The sequence below is a fragment of the Epinephelus lanceolatus genome, chromosome 2 (assembly GCF_041903045.1).
Source record: "Epinephelus lanceolatus isolate andai-2023 chromosome 2, ASM4190304v1, whole genome shotgun sequence".
Lineage (NCBI taxonomy): Eukaryota > Metazoa > Chordata > Actinopteri > Perciformes > Serranidae > Epinephelus > Epinephelus lanceolatus.
Genome location: NC_135735.1, coordinates 38186793 through 38204466, shown reverse-complemented (window position 1 = coordinate 38204466; position 17674 = coordinate 38186793). Strand labels below are relative to the sequence as shown.

The window sequence follows — 17674 nt, the reverse complement described above, 5'->3', positions numbered from 1 at the left end:
AAAGACAAACCCATAAAGTATTTATGTGTGTGCCCGGGGTCCAGTGAGTTCAGACAGCCACTGAAGAATTCATTAAAGGAGGTGAAAGAATTGTTAAGTGTATCAAATTTAAACCGAGGCCAAACAAAAAAAGGCTCAGGCTGAACCACTGAAGGAGAGAAAATCAAAACTGTCTTTAGTGATGACACTATAAATACAGAAACAACATGTTCCGAACACAAAAGACAACAGTTAGCGATTTCATCACCACTACAGTCTGGGTTTTCAGCTTTGGTTTGTTGTTCAGAGGAGAAGGATGGGGGTACATTTTTTCTGCTGCTATTATAACCACTTGATATCTGAGAGGCCAGCATTCTCCAACTGCAGCTATGAACATCTAAGAGTCTGAGTCTCAACATTGCTACATTGCAACATGGGCCAGGCGCACTTATCTTACCTGTTTCCAGAATTCGTCGATGAAGCAGTCCTGGATGGAGAAAGGCCTCGTCTTTACATGAGCGGATCTGCGTTCCCACTAGTTCAGAGTTGGTGGCGAGTATTCTTGCACTTTCCTCATTCAAGTTCACCCCGGCCATGGAGGCGACGTCATTGATGTCATCATCATCCCTGCAACATGAGAGATGGATGATTAGCAAAGTACATACAATGGAAAACATTAACTTCTAATTCAACATTCCAACTAAGTGATCTCATCTGCGTATTACACAAGTATTTCTGGTGGGAAGATGGTCTTTTCATAAAACTGGGCTGTCTATGTAGTAGAAAGATGCAAATACTTCTTGGTGCCATATGAAGAGAAAACAAAGGAAAATTCATTTTGCTCATGAGGTAGAAAGCCTACAACTCCCACAATGCACTACACTGCACTGCACCAGACAAATAAACACTTCCGCTGGTGGTAGCTTTATGCGAGCTTGTCCATTTTGACACAGGAAACAATATGGCAGCCGGGTGGTAACAAATGACCTTGAACTACAGCTAAGTCATAAGCTAAAATATGTTTCTGTAAACATTTTAGAGTTAAAATCTTAATTCATATTTGATCAGCACTGCCTAGTTTAACTGTATGATCTCTGTTTTTTCAGCCTTTTTTTAGTATGGCACCCACTTCCTGTTCACATACTCTTGTATTACAGTCAAACAGTGCACTAAAAATGATTCTAAAGACATTTTAGCAAGAAATAGGCAATATAGTCACAGAGTTTTGGTTAATATTTGATAAGCACCACCTCGTTAAGTTTGATTGGAGTTTGGTCAGAGTTCGGGAGAAGGAGGGGGACAGCTCTGTTTCTCGATATGCTTTTATACTCTTTCTGTCCATGGTGGCGGGCATACAAAAATGCAAATGTACAATCTGCAGGTCAAGCAACAGCCCTACTCCGTGTAGCCCTACAGCCAGCAAAAGTCTGCGGCTTGACCTGGGAGGTGAGCAGGGAGATCTGGGAGCTGGTAAGCTGGAGTGAAGTCTACTACAGTTCATTTACACAAACTACCCACATTGTTATGTTACAAAGCTGGTTGGAAATCAACAAAATGTCACTTTAAGTGATGCACTGGTGGTGAGGATTTTATGATTTTGGCAGATACTGATTGAGTAAACACATATTCTAGAAACCCCCAAATAAAAAAAATAGGCCTACCATCTTGGTGCAAAAGACACTCCACAATAGACGCACAGCAAAGTTACAAGGTATTTTAGGTTAAACTAAAGTTACTAAAGTCAGTGAAGGTTACACACTGATTAGGGTGCCCGAAAAGCGCAGGGGAAAGGCCCATTTGGGAAGCTGTCTTTAGGGATTTAGCATTAGCGACTCCTACTGGTTGGTCTAGCTACACTGTCTCCTCCTGGGAGAAATGATCATTATAAAATGTACGAAAAAAGCAAAAAATCCAAAAGAGAAGAGGCATAATGCTGCTCGATCCACTACAGAAAAAGAATTCAGCTTAGGCATGGAGGACAAGCCTTGCACACAAACCCTTACCTAAATCAGTATTCAAGTCTTAACATTATCAAAATGTATTCCTGCTTTTATTCATGAGTATTTCCTTGGATGACAATATGCATTCGTTTTGTTACAGAGGGCTATGCTTTGGTCATAATGGCACAGAATTCCCATTGCAGGGTCTATTTGTGTCGGTGCTCTGTGAGGCAGGGAGATGAAGAGCGTTTGGACGGAGTTTAGCTCGGTAAGGATGCTCCTGAGGATTGGCACTGAGCTGTGATGAATCTGGCCATATACTAATGTCAACAAACTCTATTTCCACACCGCTTTGCCGCACTTTGCTTTGTATTTTCAAGATACACTGGTCGTTTCTCACAGGCATAATGCTGACTTCACACTGTTTACACGTTATTATGTATTAAGAGAGACATGGAGGAGGGTAAACATGCAGAATTTGTGTTTGGGTCATTGCTTTTGACAGTAAATGAGGTCCCTACATCCTTTAAAGGCTTTAACTTTTGCTCTGAGTTGTCACCAAGACAAATTCCCCTACAATTATTGTACTTGGCAAGTAATGATTGCGATTCTGGCCTGAATTAGCTGAGCGGTGACGTGTTGTGCTTACAGGACTGGCCCAGAGCGAGCAGCGGATTTTCTGAGTGGCTTTGACGGAGGGAACAAAGAACCACAGAACACACACAGAGTGGCCTCTTGCCACTCACTGGCTCACCTCCACAGTCATTTATGTTCATGCCACTGATGTTGGTTGCGACAGAGCTTGTGTTGCTGTGCTTTTGTGAATGCATGTGTGCAGCATGGGGCACTGAGTTCTTTCGGGTGCCCGAGTGTGGGCACATGCCTTCAGCCAACTCCACCCCACCGAGGCCCTCCTGCTCCTTGGTGCGGCCACAGAGAGGCGATATGAAACTTGACACCACAGCGGGAGGTTGACAAAGACGATTAGAGCATCTCCTTGAACCTCGCACACCTCTACCTTCTCTCCTCTCTTCCTCCTCTGCTCCAGCACTCAGTCTAATTATGCCTTCATGGGGAGGATCTACACAACAACACAAGCATGGATACACAGGATTATACCCTGTTGCTGCACCTCAGTCTGTGCACCTTTCTTTATCACGTCTTCATGGATAACTTGACCTGTCCTAAATAGAAACATGCCTGAGGCAATGTTCACTCTGGGAAAAAAAAGAAATGCTACTATCTCAAGAGCTTAAAACTATACGCGCAGTCAGGTTACATGTAGTAGTCGAGGAGATGACATTATCATTTCAGATTTTAAGCAACACAAATGAAACACACTGTGGACAAATCCACAATTCTAATAGATGTAAATGCTTTACAACATAGATCTGCTAAACAATAATCTGTCTCTTTTTGCACAAATCTATGAGCAAGGCACCCAGAAATCTGAGGTTGGTTACACAGATTATATTAGATTACCTTGGTAAAATGGGGCATGTCATATTTACATCAATTAAACATGATCTGCATACTATCGATACACATGTAAATGTCTCAGTTGCAGGGTGACCTCCAGCTGACCTGGTAGAGAGTGCGCCCCAGGCCTCTGTAGCGGCCAGGGTTCGATTCCGACCTGAGGCCCTATGCTGCGTATCATCCCTCCTTGCTCTTCCACCTTTCCTGTCTATCTGTACTATCAATAAAAGGGAAAATGCCAGTAAAATAATGTTTAAATATCTAAGTTGCTATTCATATTTTCTGTCAGATATAACCTGGTTGAACAGATTATTCACCTCAGGGGTTGTGAAATCTGAAGCACGGCAATCTTGGTAGCTAAAACATTTAATATCTTATTTTTTATGAGACTATGATGAGTATTAACAAGTGCAGCAGACTGGCTTAGGTAATACTGTACAAGCTGCGATATGTTATCAGTCTATTTAGCACAGGGGTACTCAACTTGCCTTGACCAGGTGCCACTGTAGTAAAATAACAGGAGACCAGAGGCCAGTTAATAAACAAATATTAATAATTAATATAGAAATATTTAGCAAAGAGGACCCTTCCCTGGCTCTTTTTTTAAAATGAGCTCTATTTTTATGATTTTTCTATGCACTGTGGCACCTTATTTACATTCAAAGTTAAAAAAAAAAAACACCATCCCAGTGTGAATCAGTTTATTTTTTAATGCGAATTAGCAAATGGTCGGCGGGCCACACTTGGCACCAGTCGTGGGCCATCGGCTTTAAATTGAGAGCATCATATGCTTATGTATACCTATAATACAACATTAAAGTGAATTTATAATTTTGTCCAGTGGCCTCTAGTGATCGGTTCATATACAAATAACCCCAGTGAAACAGGGAATAAACTACATAAAGCCATAGAAGTAGTCTTCTTTTTTCTTTCTCTGTTGTGCTACAATTTAGCTCAATATCTAAGATGAAATTAGACATTCTTAATTTCCACCAGGCAGAATTTACAGTACAAGAATAAGTAGTGTCGATGCACAAATCTACATTCAGTCTATTAGGCAGCATTCAGAAAATGTCAGCAGTAATACAGGGCAGAGTGATTAAGGTGGTACAAAAAGCATAAACGGTATCCAAGAACACTTGTTATATTCTGAGTGTATTATGTGTCTTTTTCTTGGATGGTCTGATTCTGGCTATTTAGGATCAGTCAGGTCCAAATCAAATGAGAATGCCAAAGACAGGTCTGACATTAAAAGGAGGGAATGAGATATGAAATGCAAAATATTCCCGACTACACCTCTGCTGCTAATAAAGCAGAGATGTAATTAGCTTCCACAGAAGCTAAAGAGCAGCCTCTCCGTTATTGGTTTGGGTTGGCTCGAGGACATGGAGCCTGCGGTCACATGAATACATATGCATGTCGTTTCCATATCAAGCTTGTGTTTCAGAGAGGGCACGCCATAGGTGGTGGTGAGAGGATTGCGTTGCCATTTAGAGGTTGTGTGTTTGAGTGTGTGGATTTGATGGGGGGTGCATCCACATTTCCTGCGTACCCCCCCCATGGATAAAGGTCCCTGTGCTCAGGCGGGGGGCCCTGATTGATCCCTGTGACTAACATTCAGGCCATGCAGGCTGGTTGCGCCCACACTGAGAGACATGGACTACTGGGAGCCGCCAGGGTTTCACTGGGCAGCTGATGGGATACGTTTCCATGATCCAGTGTATGACAGCACTGGTGGCACAAGAGAGACCAATAAACCCGGCTAGATGTTTAACAAGTAACTGTTATTAATTCAACAGACCACCCACATTCAAGCTGCAATTATTCACAAGCAACCCAGCTGAGTGTAATGAAGATGATGTTCTGATGAAGGTGAACGCCAAAATACCTTGGTTTGATGTGGGTGTCAATAAAAACAAATTAGCATTCCAGACTTTCCTAATTTATGTTAAAGTGTTTTGGAGTTCCACCATTTTCTCCATGATTTTTTTTTTTTTTTTTTTGAGAAACTTCATAGTGGCACAGCACTTAATCTAATCTTGTGGCCGCTGTGTTTCCAAGTCTCTGCATCAACAATTTTTGGGAGGTCACTTTTAAGTTCTAATTGAGTCAAATTTATTTGTAAAGCTTTTTTTTTTTTGCAAAATAGGCACATCACATAGCAATTTACAGAGCAACAAAGGATGTAACCACAAAGGCAGAATTAACTCACTTTACGGGTAAATGATGGAAAAGGGCTGGTGGACTTTTAAATCCGCTGGCATCAGTGACTGGTGAACAAAAACTTTTGTTCATTATGTGTATCTGTGTGCGTCTTTTCCAGTGCGGGTGCTTGTGTGTTTATGCGTACGGATGTGTGTCCACCGTGTAGGACAGGGTTGGATTTGAGGGGCTGAGGCTGAGCTCGGAGGTTGGCAGAGGGCTGAGGGCCTCGGCTGGCTCGCCTGTGATTACAGCGGATGTCGAGTGTTTACAGAGAGATGAGGAGGGGAGGAGGGGGGCACAGAGACAGCTGCTTTCACTCTGTACTGTAAACTGCACACACACACCCACACTCACACTCACACACAAACACACACACACCAACACAAGCACTTACACAGAAGGCTGTAGCTGCACTGGAAACCCCACAAGCCCTGCAGTGTGTATGTGTGTGTTTGTGCTACAGCTGGCCCGCTGGGACCAGTGGCTCAGAGTGACAGCCATACACACATCAGTCCCCAACTACAGCTGAACACAGTGCAGGCTGGATGGGTGAGAGGCTGGGGGATGCTGACTGACCACACCGGCCTTACCCAGTGGATTTTTTTTTCTTTCTCAGCATTCACTTTCATACTTTTTTTAATGTTCCCACTTCATTTTAGCGTGTCAAATACACTTTCATGAAGGAAAAAAAACCACACCTGAGCTGACCTCATTATGCTAATGGAACGCTGCGTACACTAACTGATCAAACTCCAAAGAAAATCTTAAGTAACTTTGAACAACTTCTAAAGCAAATTTAGCTTCTATGTTTTAACCACTGTGATTTACAGGAAACACAACGGCCACCTCTGTTCACAGGTCAAGTCATTATGTCCATGTTGCAGGTTTCTGGTGTAAAGACACAACGGTGTCCGACGGATCCCCTCGTAACACCAGCCTCTGTCCAAACACGGTTGTATCCTCAGGTAAGAAAGACGACAGCAAACAATAAACAGTGAATAAGTCTGGGAGGTTTTAGATGACAGCAACCAACTAAGGTCCAGCTGAAACCTAAAGAGTTTAAAGCACACTGTTTGTAGTATAAACTAAAAATAATGATAGTGACCTCATTTTGTACTTTATTTAAAAATGTGAGTCAAGGAAGTTCAGCAAGAGTGCTTTGTTGCAAAAAAACAAACCACCTGCATGTGGAGACAAACACATGGATGGAAGCAAGAATGCTGTTTAGGGAACCAACATTGTGTAGCTTATTTAACATAAATGCAGAGCAGGCAGATTATCACCTGACCTGAATAAAAGGAAAATATGCTACAAAATGTCAGTGACATGTATCTTCCGTGACAGTGGTGCTGTAAGTTATTGGGCTTATGTTGAAACCAGTACGTTTGTGTGTGGAGGGCCACTGTGATCACCGCAGGGGGAAAAAGGTCGTCAGTAACAAGCGAGCCTGACAGCTTAATTACCAACGCAGCTAAAGATTTATTGGTTTATCAATCAGAGCCTCAGGCGCTGCCTTTCCCCTCAGGAGATGGGAGCCATTACCATGAACCCGTTGGCCCATGTGACCCAGACTCTTCTTGCCCCGGCCCGGTCACACCAGGGCAATCCTAAACCCCCTGCTCCTGTCAATACACGCATACACACATTCGATACACACACATAAACAATGTTCTCAGATCTTTAGGATATACACATATGTTCATGTGCACCCAAGCAGGGACACAAGCACAAACAAACAGAGAGAAACAGAGGCAAGCATGCAAACATATACACACACACTATATGCTGCACACACACGGACAAACACAAATACGCAAAGACTCACACAAAACATGAACCACAAAGGCCAGCATGTGGGCGATGAACCTTTTATGTTTTGAGACAAAAGCCCAGCTGAAGCAGAGACGAGACCAGAGAGGGAGAGAAAGAGAGAGAGAGAGAGAGCAAAGCTGCAGGCTAAATACCGTATGTTTGACTTAACCAAGAGGTATTTTCAGAACCGCATCCAGAAATTCCAACCATCTGGACACAATTACCTTATTTCTAAATTAAGATGTAGCTCATTTGTAATTCTGCCGATGAGTTGTGACACTGACACAAGGAGGGCGATAGCGAGGGGTGATCTATTGGCTGGCAGTGCGTTGCTATGTGGTGGGCGCAGACAGAGAGAAAAGGACCACCGATCAACCAGCCAGGCAGCCGGGGCAGGCAGGCAGGCAGGCGGCCAGGTGGCCAGGAAGGCAACTGGGATAAACACTCATAGCCTTAGCTGAGAGTGTAGCCTGTAGTCATGGGGAGGCATCTTTGTGAAATGCTGCCCCCATGTGACGGGAGCCAGGAACAACAGGCAGTCTGCAGTCGGTCTCCTAGCAAAAGAGTTGTACCTGAAAGAACCTCCTCCGGGGTCGTTGAGCTTGTTTTTCTGATTCCCAGAGATCTGAACAGCCAGGCCCACGGGACTTTTGCCTGCTTGGATGATGCCTCCCTTTCCCATTGTGCCTGTTAAGAAAAGGAGGATAAAAAGAAAACACTAAACAAAACAGGAAAAGGAGTAATGTCATCATTGAAATGTCCCCTTCTATCTGTGTCAAATATCCTCCTGTCTAACGACTACCTTCAACTGTCTCTACCATCCTAGGGGTAGATGAAAGGAGGGGGGAGGCAGTACTGTCGCTCTCCCCAGGTTGGTGCGGAGAGCGTCGCTCTGTCAATATCACTGCGCTTCACCGGCTCTCCTTACACTCCTAAACCGCATCCTGCTCCGAGACACGTTTTCCAGAGAGGCACAAGGACTGCCAGAGTGAATTTAAACTTGATTTTAACAGGCATGTTCCTAGCCAAGAGGCACAGAAAAGTATTTTTAGAACTATCCCCGCATTCCAATTTATGGGCATAAAACAACCTACAGATCTTTCACTGCAGGCAATCTTGGGGAAGGGGGCAGATCAAATTTGTATGCACCTCCAATCGCGCGCGCACACACACACACACACGAGCAAAAAACAGGTACAAACACGAACACACATTACACACACCACCTGAGAGCACACAGCTCTCTTAGGGGAGCGTTACGCCCGGTTGGTGTTGGGGCGATATTTGTGGGCTTCTGTGGGAAGAGTGTTTGTGAATCAGTGTGAGTAAGCAGCGCAAATGTTTGAGAAGGCTTTATAACCAGACAGGAAAAAAAAACACCTGTTCTCTCTGTGGCTCCTGCCTGTTTACACATCTTACAGCCTACTGAGAGAACATTTAGGGTTTCACTAATGGTTATCTTTGTTTAACCTGTTTCACTGGCTCTTTATTTAACCAGAAGGTCAAGTTGAGTTTGAAAATCTTGAAATACCCGGACGAGCACGCAGCCTTACTGGGAGAAGTAAAAACTGCAGGCCAGAAACGGAAGAAAAGTGTGTGTCTGAGAGGAGGACTTCTTAAAAGATGGCAAACTGAAACTCAAACCTATCAAAAATTCATTGAGTCTTTGTTGTCCTTGACTAAATTTTAGTCTTGCCCAATTTTAAGATATCCTTTTTTGAGAGAGACATAAAGATTGAAATAAAAATGGCAGATATTGTACATGTGATTGAATTCAGAATACTCATTTAAAAGTGGTGGGAGAAGGTCTGCAGATGTTCGTACCTTGCGCTCTGACAGACTGTGTGATCACCACGGGCATCCGGACCTGGCCACTGACAGTGCCTGCTGCCTTGATACCCTGAGGAAGCAAAGAAACCAAAAACAAACAGAGATTATATACTTTATTGTAGTATTTCAAAGAACGAAACAATTCTTAAAGGAGAGGGGATATTAAAAAGTATGAAAAGGCATGCTGCTGAACTGCTTCTGCACTTTTACGGCATCCCCAAGAGGATGTTTTGGGGGGGAAAAATCAACTTTTGCTCCCCTTGCAGACTTACTTAGTTGCAAGAAATGACCCACAGTCAAACTGGCAGAGAGCCACTTGAGTTTTGTTTACTGATTACTATTCTACTGTCGGATATTAAACACATCTGCAGTAGTAACGCAGGATAGATGCAGAATAGAAAACAAGATGATGAATTCTACAATGACTACCCCTACGCACTGTACTGAGAATGTGGAGATCAATGTAAATGCTTAAGGAGGATGGATTTCTGTCACTGTACATGACCTACATTTGCTGGCATTTCCAGATAAGACAAAGGCAATAAGAAGTCAAGACCGCAGTGAAAAAGTAGTTTAGAAGAAGGAGAAGTAGTGGTGGTAGAAGAAGAAGGAGCAGGGGGTGGGGTGTGTGTGCTGGGCTATTAGAGTCACTTCCTTCCTTGGTAGCAGCCACAGGCCCAGCCTCGGGCTCAGCCATCCATTCCTACCAGTTTGCTTCTTGCTGCATATTTTTTAGCCTTGTTTTCCATTCCCTGACACATGCTATATTACTGTTCAAGCTAGTGAAAAAAGACAGAGGCCATTTTTCCCAGAGATCCACTGCAGGGGCCTGTGAGTGTGGGAGGGAAGGGGGGGAGGGGGGAAAATACATTCAGCACAGGCACAGATAGCTAACACCTCTGGCCAGCCGGCGACACAGTTAAGAGGGGAAGGAAAAAAAAGTCAGGTAGAAAGTTTGGGAATCAGAGGTTAATAGGGAAGACACTGAAACTGAACTCACTGCTCAGTGCTCATGTTTCATTTTAAAATGATTTATGTCTACCTTTAAACAAAGTAAATATAAAATTTTATATTAAATGTTACATGTTATCATAATAAGAAAAATTATATACAGTGTATTTTAAATGACTGCTAGCATTTCTCACATACTAGTGGTTTTGTTAGTGCTACAATTCCTAAAAAAGCCCAATCCTTCTTCAATAAAACTCTACTTTTATTAGCTGTAAGAGCACGTTCATTCTGTGTAAATCTCAATCATAGATACTTTATTAATCCCTGGAGGCAAAATGGGTCAAGTTACAGCTGCTTTTAGATATAAAATCATACAGAAATTATGAGAAAAATAGAAAATAGAAGAATAAAAAGTATGTAAACATATATGCATTATGGTACAATATGTAAAACACATGTAAAGCACGGGTTTGGTTGTACAGTAATCACGCAGATGTCCCATTAAATTCAATCCAGAAAAATGGAATTAAAGACGGGATGTGTCTGCCAATTGTCTCTGCATTGGCGTTAGTTTAAAGTATTTCCACTAATATTTCAAATTGTATGTGTGCTTAGACCATACACATTGGACTCATGCAACTTGCAACACAAACAATCATGCTAGCACACAAACAGCGCATACACCGCAGCTTATCTATGACTGCATACATGTATCGTAGCCTGTGAGGTTGCTTTGTTGGCTTCCCAAGAGTTGTGGTAGTTATGTTACTTGAGGAACAGGGTCGAAAATATAACTGTTGCGTCTTTATATATAACTCAACGTGTACTAAGGCTATACATTTGTACATCAATACACATTGTTGCAGTGAAGAATAAACTGCTATGTAGAGATGTGGCCTAGTTGCAACTCTCTATTCATTCTTCACAGTTTTACCAAGTCCATTCACCAAATATGTCATTTGCCCTGAGGTGGTTTAAGGTCCATCAAGTTTATTTGACTCGTGCTGTAAAAAAGTTTTTAGATAAATTTAAATTTGACCTTTTAATTGGATCTTCTTCCCTAAATGTGTTAAAGAAACACTGTTTTATCTTACAATAAAAACAAGTCGTAATAAATCTATACCACGTCATGCTATCTACAGTAACAGTAGATATATATATATATATATAGATATATAAAATAACATTTTGAAAATCACTATGCATACTTGGATACCCTTGTGCAGTAAGTGTAATTAATGAAAAACCCTTAAATAAAATATCACTAAATCTATAGACTTTAAGTTACAATTTTTACACTTTACAAGTCATTTATTACACTTACATTTCAGAATTTTCCATGTAAGAAATGTTACCCGTACTACTGTTGTACCAGAGTATTTTTTAGCCTAATTCAACTAGCTGTCTGGTTTCAGACTGTTGATGTGCCAGGGGCGATCATTTACTAATGTTTTGTGTGATAGCTTATGTTGGTGTTTTATGCATGTGTGTGTGCGTGACAGAGAACGGGAGAGATGGAGAGAGACCAGAGGCGTGTTCTGGACATAGACTGCGGCCGCCACATTGCTTTAAAATTGACCCGGGGCTGACCTAGTTACCTCGCTTCACCCTTCAACGGTTAACGGGTAGAGGGAGGGAGGGAGTGAGATGAGAGAGCGATGCGGGGGTAGATACAGTGAGAGAAACTGTTGGAAAGAGATGGAGAGGGAGCAGAGGATGGGAAAGAGGAGAAGAGAGAAAGCAAGTGAGAGGGAACTAGTGAGGAAAATGGTGAGATGAGCTGGAAAGAAGGAAGGAGGAGGAAAAGTGAGAGAAAGATAGAGAAAAAATGTAATAAAAGAAAGAGAGAACCCTCTAGCTTGCCCACCCTTCTGCCTGGATGAGACCACTCTTGAGTCTGACCTCGCTTGACCCATCCGTAGACTGCCTCTCCTCTGTGTGAACACATCGTTTTTACTGTGCGTGTGCACACACACATTTACAGTAAACCCACACACCCATGGTAACTTGATACTGCTGTGAGTTGAATGAGGCTGTTGGTGTCCAGTGCAGGACCCTGCAGGTTAGCTGGCCTTACTTCAGCTGTATCCCCACACTATCCCTGGATGAACTGCTCACAACCTTGGGTACTACTTGTCCAGTTGCCAGGGGAAAGGCTGGCCAAAAACATCTTGAACTGGGATAGAGTATCATATCATCCTTGGCTGAAAGGTGTCGTCACTATAATTTTCTCTTTCTGACTTGCGTTTCATTTTCAGTGACAATCTGCTGAGTAATATAAACACAGTGAAGCAAACACGATTACAAAATAAACAAATCAATCAATCAATTAAATAAAGTAACTATAGTAAGAGTCACTATCAGCCATTTTTTGCCAAATTCATTGAATATCTTCTCACGATCTGCTCGCTGTCTCTTCTGTGTGTGTGCTGGGAAAAAAAATCTGGTGTTTACACACAGCCCTGGCTCTGTAGATGGGAAACAAGGTGGCTCGGACCAAGCTACACAACACAATTTCAGCCAATCAGCAACAGCGGGCGTTCATGTTAGTGCACAGGACAGAGGAATTGCCATGAATATATAAAGAGAAAGGCAGTGGGAGCAAGAGGGAGGCTGACAGGCAGGTGTATTTGTTTGGGTGTTGAGTTCTAACATCAAGAAACTTTCTCCAGAACTGCTGACTCCATCTTTAAGGCTGTTGTCATATTAGATACAATTGATTGGTATTGTGCTTGATTACGATTGACCCACACGTACACTTGTGTCATCATCTATGTGACATTTGTTTATGTTGTCATGAGACGAGAGCGATGATTGCAAGATCCCAAGCCCATGTAAAGGAGTCGACCTTCTCATTATGCCTACTATGGTTTATATTTTGGAGACAATGCCAAAAACGACCCTCTTGCCTGCCCTCCTCCTTTATCAGCAGTACAGAGGATGAGATCGGTGTGTGCTGTGCCCATATCCAAGTTAAACAGCATTCCACTTCCATGTTTTGGTACAGCTGTTTTTCACATGTGATGCGAACCATACCCGAGTACACATGAACCGTACTCAAGACCACCTTTCCAAATGGACCTGGTCACGGGCCGATGAACCATGGTGCACAGTGTTCACACAAATTAAATGAACTGGACTGTGCAGACATGTGTACTCAGATCCAGGCCTGGGTCATTGAAATGAAAGCTTCCAAAGCAGAGTGTGTTTTTCAACCACAGGATAGTGGTTTAAACCTGTTTAAGAAAGCATCCTAATAGAGTGTACTTAAAGGCCTAATGTGTGAAACTTTTATGTGACTATTAAGTATAATTTATTGAATTAGAAAAGCTCAACAATTGAAGCACTGTTTTCAAAATAACAGTTAACGTAAATGATAAAAATTGGTGATCATAATTAGTGTATTATAATTTCATCATACTAATGGCAAGTCAGAAATGTTACTGGCCTATAACAAATAAATAAACATTACTGTATTTATATATATCACCTTCAATACACTTCTAATGGGCTGTAAAATTCTTGGCAAAATAATAATAAACAATAATCATCAAGGTGCCTGGTTGAACACCATCTGCTCTGATCAGCAGCCAGTGGTACAGTTTGGTCATACTGAGCATCTCCACAGTGTGTATAGTTTACAGGTTTACAATATGTGTCCAAGAAAATGTTTCTGTGTTGAGTTTGAAAGTTCTTCCTGTGTCCGCATTACTATCTGTCTAGATTGTACTTGATCTTGTTTAGATCACTTTGCATATCTTGTCCTAAGCCCACGTGCTACTCACATAAAACCTCTCCTTTTTTCTGCTCAGTGTGACTCCTCAGTGAGTCTGTGAGCTGGGTGTGACTCGAAGTCACTGGTGGCTGTGTGACTCTCAGCCATGACACTGTGACACTCTCTAGCCTGATAATTCAGCCTTGTATAAGACCCATCAACCCCTGCAGGTCTGCATCCATCACATATTAGCACTTGTATATTAAATGTAGGAATATTGTGGGTGAATATTTGTCACATTTATTACCTGACCTCTGCAGCTCTTAACCCCCCATCCTCACACACCTTACATAAGCATAGATATTGACCGTATGCATACTGATATATCACCATCGTTGAAAGTGACACTGGACCTCAGTTCAATTTCAATATAAACTGTAAAGGTAAACAATGTGTCTGCACTGGAGTCTGTTCCATCTGCTCTGCTCCATACATACCATGCCAGCTGCATGTCCGAGTGTCCCAGCGGGCAGCGCGCTGGCACCCGTAGTGATGCTGACGCTGTTAGGGTGGCGTATGCGGACAGCTGGCCCGGCCACGATGGCAGGAGGGGGGCCGCCGGGTGCTGGTTTGACTCCCTGCTGCGGAGGCTGGGTCAGGGACTGCTGACTATTCAGCAAAGACAGCCTCAGGGCCGGGAGGCTCTTCTGTTGACGGGCAGAGAGAGGCCAGAGTTTGTAGTCAGAGAGCAAAATGGACATGCATGAGAAAATACCACACACAGCTGCACAAACAAACAGTGCTGTGGTCAGCGGCTAATTTAGCATAATGTTATCCAACACATGGCAGCTAAAGAAACACCTTGCTGAGATGTGACAATACCTGTATATATGTTGTAAAGAACATTTACTTCTACAGTCAAACTGCTGAATTTCATTTGATGAAAATGTATAGCTGTACATGAAGCATAGCCATTAGCCACTTCCCACTGTCAAAGTCGACCTGAGGAGCTGATGTTGCTCCATTCAGACTATTTCAGGCAGATTTTTTGACGCAAGCGACCTAACATTGCATGACAACATGTGTTTATGGCCGGGTTGGGCGGTCGGCCGCCTTGATGTGACGCTCATCACGGTTGGCTGGAGAAACCTGCTGGCTATTGGCAGGGGCGGCTGCGGGGGCCACTGTCACACACAGTCAGAAGTCAGGCCAGAGGGGGGTGTGTGTGTATGTGTGTGTATCATTCTACTGTCAAGCCTGGTCATCACTGGCCTTGGTGCCAGGGAAAGGACTACTTTAGGGGGTCAGTTTAGGAAAATACATGAGAGCACCAGCTTAAGGAGACACGCTAGGGGATTTAAGGGGCAGGTAAGGGAGCAGCTCAGGAAACAATTTTATTTTAGGGGTCAATTTAGAGCAAAGGGGCCCAGTCTTCTGTCAATGTAGGCCCTAGTGAAGAGGACTACCTTATGAGGCAGGTGTATGTGGCAATATTCACATTGATTATTAAGTAGCCAGTTTAAAAGAACAATTTAGAAGACCGGTTTTAGGAAAAATTTAGAAATAAGGGTTGGAGAAGTGTAGTGAAAGGGCATTTAAAGCCACCAGTTCAGAGAACCAGCTGCAGGGCAAGTTTGTTGACTGTTGCCACAGTCAGTAACGAAGGCAGTTTTAAAAGTTGATGGAGCAAACTTACAGAGAAGGTTTAATAAAGGTTTACAAGCAAGAACCGCACCTTGAGAAAGGGCACCAGGTAAGGCTGTGGAGACGACTTGAGCTCAGTCTGCAGCCGGCTGGTGAACTCCTCTGGTTCAATCTTGGCATCCTGTCAGATGAAGGGTAAAGTACAAACACCAGTTTACAAGAGAACCCAGTACAGAACAGTAAGTTGAGCACACCATGGTGACACAACAAGACGACATCCCATCACCGGGGCTGATGATCAGCTACTCAGCTCCCATCCTGTCACCTCAGGGCGCAGCTCATGAATGTGTAACTGTGTATAAGATAAAATTTCCTGACAGAACAAGGAGGGTTTCTTGCTGCCATCTACAGGTTTAACATTTTCAATGCAACAATACATTCAAGAGTCAACTTTAAGTCAAGACCTTCAAGGTTGACTCTTAAAATACTCTTCTTCTTTGCTGAAAAATGCAGCAAAATGTGAATGAACATGAGCTGACAGGATCCAAAACTTTTCTTAACTACAAAAGCACAATACTTCTATGATGCCCTAAGAACATTTCATTCACCAACTGTTCTTAAGAAGAAATTTCCCTCTTAAACCCAGAGATTCTGACATTAACCTATGTTTTCTTATTTGAGATTTGTTCTTAGGTAACAACATAATCTACATTTGTGCAAAACAATTGGTTATTGTTTTTTTTCCGCAGTTCTAAAGCTGTGTAACACTATAGGATGTGAATTACTATGCTAGTATTATAATTCATAATTTTGTTTAATAATTATTTTCACCATATCATACAATAATTAATAACTGGTCATGCCATTACAGGCCTATTTCTGCCCCCTAGGTCTACTCACAAAATGGCATATTTACTGCTGCTGCAAGATGTTGGAGATAGTGCCCTGAAGAGTGGACGCTTCCACCAGGATCATGCAGATCTACTTGCAGAGAGTGACAAGGGGAAAGCCTGTCCTAATTACTGTATGTAAAGATGGACGACATGACTCCACTTAACCCCACTGTACAGAAATGAAGCCAAAATATCCCTAATGAGGCAGCTTCCATCTTGCGCTGGTGACGAAATCCGGAGCCAAAGTCTGGGATCTCCACAGTATCAAGTTCACGCTGTCTGACCAATCATAAGCAACACCGCTGATCGCGAGCAAACCAATTGACATCAACCCACCTTTTTATATCATCAAATAACTAATTAATAACAAACTTATCAAAAAAATGAACAATTAAACATAGCATGAAAATAACTATTTAAAATGACAGAAACCATCTTTGGGAAAAATTTACCTAACTTGTACTTTGATTTTCGAGTTTGGCCTGTGTCCCATCTGCTAACATGGAGTGGAGGTTTATGACCTATAATGCAGCCAGCCACCAGGACGAGATTGAGATGTTTTGGCTTCACTTTTGGGGAGCTGTCATGTCGTCCATCTTTATCATACAGTCTATTGTCTGTCACCCACCAGTGGTCAGCATCTCTCCTTTTTATTTGGCAGCAATTCTTTGGTCTAAGATTCAAGATTGAACCTCTTTTTTTCTGTTTTACTTTATCAGTTGTGCGCCCATCTCCAGATACAGCATTTACTAGCATTCCATGCATCTTTTTCTGTGTTATTTTATACTGACTACTGACACTACTAAATATGACAACTCGTTTGGCAACCCCTTCCTGCAGAAGTATCTCCACTTCATAGATAATGATGATTTTTTTTTTCGTTTGGAGTCCAGTGCTCCACCCTCTCTAGACTTCAGTTTGGGCATTCTTGACCTAATTCTCTTGACTTATCTTTTCAATTTCTGTGTGTGTACACAGCCCTGCAGTCTCATGCCCTTTTATGGGGATTGATGGGGTGTTTACCTATGCTAATTAGGATCAACAGGTAGGAGCTCTCAATTTGCAAGGACAAGGGGATTCATTATTATAAGAACACAGGTGCACACAAATCTGCGGTTTATGAGTGATGATCTGACATAGACTTTCTTAAGATATTTCTCAAGAACAAATTTAAGAAAAAACTTAAGGAGAAATTGGCGAATGAAGCCCAGTGTTTGGTTATCTGT

The 17674-nt window shown here is 42.5% G+C and overlaps 1 protein-coding gene across 3 annotated transcripts in view; it reads right to left on the bottom strand.

Annotated features, from left to right (window-relative positions):
* The window catches only part of LOC117257912 (transcription initiation factor TFIID subunit 4), a 96790-nt gene that overhangs the window by 63188 nt on the left and 15928 nt on the right, over nucleotides 1-17674 (bottom strand). For all 3 annotated transcript variants that reach the window (XR_013488013.1, XR_013488015.1, XM_078161460.1), the window contains 5 exons: nucleotides 15647-15736; nucleotides 14409-14618; nucleotides 9240-9315; nucleotides 7988-8102; nucleotides 437-606 (listed from right to left, as the gene is read on the bottom strand). Coding sequence is in view for 1 of the 3 variants with exons in the window: in XM_078161460.1 (XP_078017586.1) it covers nucleotides 437-606; nucleotides 7988-8102; nucleotides 9240-9315; nucleotides 14409-14618; nucleotides 15647-15736 (661 nt within the window). In the remaining 2 variants the exon portion in view is untranslated. The remainder of the gene's footprint in view (nucleotides 1-436; nucleotides 607-7987; nucleotides 8103-9239; nucleotides 9316-14408; nucleotides 14619-15646; nucleotides 15737-17674) is intronic.